At 40.0% G+C, this 6,426-nt stretch overlaps 1 protein-coding gene across 1 annotated transcript in view; it reads left to right on the top strand.

Annotated features, from left to right (window-relative positions):
* TMOD1 (tropomodulin 1) overlaps positions 1–6,344 on the top strand; it is a 38,547-nt gene extending 32,203 nt beyond the window's left edge. Inside the window, exons 8-10 of the mRNA XM_015826915.1 lie at positions 214–357; positions 1,519–1,663; positions 5,432–6,344. Coding sequence (XP_015682401.1) covers positions 214–357; positions 1,519–1,663; positions 5,432–5,496 — 354 coding nt within the window. The 3' untranslated portion in view covers positions 5,497–6,344. The remainder of the gene's footprint in view (positions 1–213; positions 358–1,518; positions 1,664–5,431) is intronic.
* The last annotated feature ends 82 nt before the right edge of the window (positions 6,345–6,426 follow it).

Raw genomic sequence — 6,426 nt, forward strand, 5'->3', positions numbered from 1 at the left:
CTGTGATGGGTCAAAGCTTCCTTGTGGGTTTCTCAGAGTCACCCAAAAGATAAAATAGAAAACTCTGGTTTGAGTCAGCAGTGTAGTTAACTTATGACAAAAAAGCGCTCTTGTATTAATGGCGCTATCAATAAATCTTTGCTTAAAGTTATTAGCAACAATAATAATATGCAAGTATTCTGCTTTTCTCTTCATCTTCCCTTTCATTGGAAGGCATTGGCAGAAATGTTAAAAGAAAACGGCGTATTGAAGAGCTTAAATGTGGAATCGAATTTTATTACTGGCTCTGGAATCCTGCCCCTGATAAAAGCATTGCAGAACAACACAACACTAATTGAACTCAAAATTGACAACCAGGTAACCTGTGTAGAATAAGGTCAGCTTCCACCAGACTTTACAGTCCAAGCATTAACTGCCTCTTCCATTTTGATGCTGGGTTTTGTATTACAACACTGAGATGGGAGGACGTTTGAGGATATTGGGGGAACAGCTAATGAGCATTACATATGCTTGGCTTTTACATTCAGTCTAGAGATGAAACAGGTCTGTCCAGATCAGTATTTCTTAACCTTTGCAGCTTGAGGTTGTGTGGACCTCAACTCCCAGAATTCCCCAGTCAGTATACTGGCTGAGGAGTTCTGGGAATTGAAGTCTACACAACAAGTCCACACACTAGGATGATGAATGCTTCCAGGTGGCTACAGTGCTCTAGAAATGTTGTGTGTGCTTTCACTCTTTGATATCCTCAATCAAAGGCTTCCTGTTGTATTGGGGGGGGGGATTTTTACACGTGGCATAAAATGTCTTTTATTGTATCATGTAATTCCTTAAATTGTTGATTGCTAGAGCAATATATTATTAGAGCACAGATTCCAAAGAATTTTCGGTCAAACTCGCAACATCACGTGACGTGTCACGACATATTGCGACTTTTTTTTCCATTGCTGGCAATGGGGTGGGCGTGGTTTCGGCATGACTTATCAGGGCCGTGGGCCGGCAGTTTGACAGCCCTGCTTTAGGGTTTAAGTTCTCTAGGTCTTAATTTTTCCCAGACAAACCTGGGACTCCAAGATTACAAATAAACTTTTTAGCCTCTTTCTTTATAGTTTGGTATGTTATCATTCCTCCCATCTCAGTCACGGGCAACCCTTCCTCCTATTGNTGGTTTCGGCATGACTTATCAGGGCCGTGGGCCGGCAGTTTGACAGCCCTGCTTTAGGGTTTAAGTTCTCTAGGTCTTAATTTTTCCCAGACAAACCTGGGACTCCAAGATTACAAATAAACTTTTTAGCCTCTTTCTTTATAGTTTGGTATGTTATCATTCCTCCCATCTCAGTCACGGGCAACCCTTCCTCCTATTGTATCTTCCCCTTTTGTAGCATAATAGAGGGGGGCATTCTGCTCTCTTCTGATGAACTTTCTCCTCTGCACTGCCACATCATGTAGGCATAAACCTGCAAGATAAGCAACTAAAATTAAAAAGTGCTTCTATGCATTTTTTTTCTATTCTTTTTTCAGTGCCAGCTTTTGGGCAACAAGGTAGAAATGGAGATTGCCAGTATGTTAGAAAAAAACACCTCTCTCTTGAGGTTTGGTTATAACTTCACTCAACAGGGACCCAGACTTCGGGCATCCAATGCTATGATGAACAACAATGACCTAGGTGAGATTTATTTTTTCATAGAAGTAGGGGTTCTTGGGGTGGTCATGACCATCCTTCCTGACCCGTTACTCCAAAAGATGGCATGTTTATATATTACTCTTCTTAAACTGGTCACCTCTGGTTGAAAATTCTGGGAGTTATAGTCCAGCACTACTGAAGAATATCAGGTTGGGAAAGATATTGTTTATTGGCTCCCTAGTGGTCAGAAGAGATTGCTTTCTTCTTATCTTTTTTAGTTGCATCATTTTTCCTTCATTCAATATTTTTTGGGGTGGGGGAATGCTGGATTCATAGGTGGGTAGGGTTTTTGTGAGGAATGGAGGGTGAATGTTGCTTGAGGTCAGTTTTTCCAAAGGAATATCACAGATTGGCATATTAAAAGGAGGGAGACCAAGATTAATCCCTAGAAATATAAAAGAACAAGCAAGCAAATAAATAAATACAAGAAATGGACTCCTTGATTAGAGTTGCACCTAAAGTTCCTGTTTCAGTTGGAAGCCTTGAAATATGTGGAAATGTAGATTATTATTTCTGATGTTTTTTTTTTAATGAAAAAGTGTCAGACTTTTAAAATGTGATCTCTTTGCCTTAATTTCCTGACTGCTATTCCTGCAGTATTCAAAAGTGTGAATTTGGGATTGATATTGTTTAGTTTTTTTATGTTGCCAAACTTTTCAGGAAAAAAACAGCTTTTGCCCAGTGGGATGTAATCAGTGATAAATGAACCTGCCTTCAGTTGATTCAGGGGGTTGATCTGGACCAGGAGTAGGCAACCTTGGCTCTTTTATGACTCGTGGACTTCATCTCCCAGCATGGCTGGCTCAGAAATTCTGGGAGTTGAAGTCCACGAATCATAAAAGAGCCATTTCTTCATGGACTTGGGAGATCCTTTTATAGAAATTGTTTGGGTTCAGTTGGGAACAGTTTGCATGTAAAACATGCAGCATATATAAAGAACATACAGAGAGATTACAAATTCTCTAACCCACAAACAATGGAAAATCTTGACTGTTGTAGAACTACAAATTAGCTTAAGCAATTCACTGGTGCTCATGGAAGATCAAGCCTATTAAAAAACGACCTGCTCTGCAAAATATGTTGTGCCTGTATTATACTGCACTCATGGAAATGTGAAGAAGAGACTATATGTAGCTCAGGGTTGAACTGTGGAGTCCTTGGTGCTCTCTGAGCTTGGTTCTTTGCTTGCAGACATTTCATTACCCAACTAGGTAACATCATCGCTGATCATCATCACGGATGATGTTACCTAGTTGGGTAATGACGTATTTGCAAGCAAACCGCCATTCTCAGAGAGCATCAAGAATTCCACAAGCTATGAAGCTTCTGTCATTGATTGGCTGAGCATAGGTAAGTAGCAAGGAAAAGTCCTATTGCACGGGGAGGAGCAAGTTGTCACAACTGTTTGTAGTTCAGATTTTGTAAGTCAAAGCAGATGTCAGTTGTCTGTGGGACTGGTCTCAGTTGAGCTCCTTGGCGCAGGAGCTCTACAGAAAATATCTGACTTAGTTCTTATTTGCAGCTCGCATACATCGACGTGATGGTCCCTGACATAACACCTCAGCCCTGGAACTGGAAGATGTATAAGTATAGATATCCCTGCAATCCTCTTTTGGCAATTACTTTACTCTCCTTCCCAGATTGGGAACCAGGAGTGCTTCTCTGCTATTCCACTTGGTTCTGACTGTCCCACTTGCACTTCTGTTCATAGATTTCTCTAGGATGTCCTTTTATTCTTTGGAAATAGCTCTCTTGTTGGAAGGAAAATATCTCCTATCTTCACGGTTGAATGGCTGTGATTCACTCTTTCATTCTGCCCTTGCTCTTCCTTTGCCTTCTGCTTATACTTATGTGATTGACTTTTGCAATTGAATATCATGTGATTTCAGCTAGGAACAATAGTTGCTTAAAAACAACCTTCCTCAATGTAGACAGTCCCAAAGGTTTTTAGCCCAAGCACAGAACATGTGGCTGTCTGACCAGGACCAGGCCAGATGAGGTTATATGATGTTCTCCAGACATCATAACCTCTCTTAAAGCTCATTTCTCCATTAGGGTTGCCTTTATTGTAATTCAGTCTGATTAAAAACAGGGCAGTGCTTATTTTTGTCAGGAAAAAACACCTGGTGTGTCTGTTTTGTGAAGAGCAACAGCTGGCATTTAACTTGATTTTTCCAACTAGGTGAAGATTTTTTAAATGTTTATTCCCATGTACAATGTATAGACCTTCCACGTACAATGTATAGACCAGGGGCATGGCTGGCTCAGGAATTCTGGGAGTTGAAGTCCACGAGTCATAAAAGAGCCAAGGTTGCCTACCCCAGGTCTAGACCTTCCACGATGAAAAAAAATTCAAACTGTTGACCCTTTCAGCCCTAAATCAGAGCTGCCTTTTGCACCATTTCTATTTGGTAGCAACTCTTCTAACTAGAGTTTATTTTTCCCCAAACAATCATAAAAATGGGAAACTGCAACCAGAGTTACTTAATTAAGAATCCAATTGGAACTAATTTCAGCAGAAATTTGGATGGGGATAGAAGGGGTGAACCAAACATGCAGAGTCCAGCTTTCTTTTTAGTCTAATTGCAACGGACAGTTACATATTCCAGGCCAGGGTTTTTCAAACTGGGTTCTGAAGGGACGTAAACTGAGTTTTGTGGGACTAATGGGATAAAAAAAAACTTTGCAAGGAGCAAAGGAAAAAAAGCTTTGAATACAGTGGAGACTAAAACATACGAAGAACCGCTGCGTGGCTTGAGTTTGGCTAGTCTAAAGAAAAGAAGAAACAGGGAAGACATGATAGCAGTATTCCAGTATCTGAGGGGCTGCCACAAAGAAGAGGGGGTCACGTTGTTCACCAAAGCATTAAAAGGGAAGGATGAGAAACAATGGTTGGAAACTGATCAAAGAGAGAAGCAACCTGGAATTAAGGAGAAACTTCCTGACAGTGAGGACAATCAACCAATGGAACAGCTTACCTCCAGAAATCGTGGGCGTTCCATCACTGGAGATTTTTAAGAAGAGGCTAGAGTCTAGACAATCACCTGTCTGAGATGGTATACGTTCTCCTGCTTGAGCAGGGGGCTGGACTAGAAGACCTCCAAGGTCCCTTCCAGCTCTATTCTATCTGCTCTCACCTCAACAATGCTCTTCAGAGGCAGCAGTAGCAACACTGTCAATAGGACAGGGCTTGTCAGTTGACATACAAAAGCTCTTTTGATCAGGGATTCTGATTTTTTTTAAGGAACAGGTTCTGCAGTCTGAAAATTTGGAAACACTTGCTCTAGACAGAGGGTATAGTCTTGTGTGTATTTGCTTGTTAGTTTAGTTAACATAAGGATTACTTCTGATTTGATAGCTATAGCATTGCACCGTTGACATTTTAGAATCCTAGGTATTCCAGTTTTAGTCCTGGGGAAAGGATGTAATAGTCCTTAGTACTTCACAAAAATGTGTTTTCCAAGAAAATTGATTAGCCACGATAAGGGCACAAAAGGAGCCCTGGCAATTAATCCAGCTTAGGGTACAGTGTTTTCGGATCTTTGATTTCTCTCTTTAAATATCCAACAATAAATTGGAGAGGTTTGTTCAAAGATGATTAGATGTTTTCATATTCTAATTGTTACACCTAGGGTTACTTGTCCTTCTCTCTGGTCTTGTAATTCAAGAATTTAGAGTATTTATGGACCTCCCCATTTCTATACATAAGAAATGTATCCTGATCTCAGCTGTATTTTTTTTTTCCCTCAGTGAGAAAAAGACGACTTGCAGACCTGACTGGACCCATCCTTCCCAAGTGTCGAACTGGGGTGTAGTTTTGGTTGTACAGATGTGTCTGTAAGCTTGCACTGGTTTATGAAGGCTTATGGAAGCAGAACAACTGTGCGGTGATTTAATGCAGCTTGTTTTTTTATATGACACCTTTGCACATGAAAATTTTAAATTAATTAGTGATTATAGGCAAAGGTCTTCACTATCAATTTGTAGAATATAACATCTTTATTTTTAAAGAATAATTCAAAGTTTTACCCTGTTAACCATAAGGTGCAGTTTTGGATTCTGGTGAAATATATCATCGCTCGGAAATAGCTTGAAGTTATAATTAGATTACAGCCTCGTTTTTGTATGGATTTATTTGTGTGTGTGTGAGTGTGTGTGCGCGCGCTCTGATATGCATGAGTAGTTAGTAACAATAAAAAGATGCAATACTGCTCTGTAAATGTAGCAGAAATGTTAAAAAAATATTTTATTTTCATCTTGAAAGAATTAGAAAGATTCTGCTAATCGGACAGCATTTTTATCATCCCAATATACATAATCACTTTAAAGACTTGAAAATTGCAACCAGCCAGCAACATCCAGAATCCTAAGTTGCAACTGAGCATTAGAATCATCTATTCAACTTAAAGCAGCTCACAGCCCTCCAGCACAAAAATATGTAAGGCCACTGTTTCCCTAAGCCAGGGTTTCTCAACCTTGGCAATTTTAAGATGCTGACTGGGGAATTCTGGGAGTTGAAGTCCACCAATCTGAAAGCTGCCAAGTTGAGAAACACTGTCCTAAGCAATAGTCACAAGAAAGGCAGCTGCTGAATGAGATGTTGGTTATTTCTAATTTTCCTGAAGAACTGAAGTTAAAATATAGATTAAATCTGATAATACACGTAAGAGCGCGTCAGGCCTCTTTATGCTTGCAAAGTGAATGGTTTTTTGTATCGTGTTTCTGTTTCGCTATCTCCTAGCGAC

Source organism: Protobothrops mucrosquamatus, unplaced genomic scaffold (genome assembly GCF_001527695.2).
Source record: "Protobothrops mucrosquamatus isolate PMUCROS unplaced genomic scaffold, P.Mucros_1.0 scaffold3377, whole genome shotgun sequence".
NCBI classification, from domain to species: domain Eukaryota; kingdom Metazoa; phylum Chordata; class Lepidosauria; order Squamata; family Viperidae; genus Protobothrops; species Protobothrops mucrosquamatus.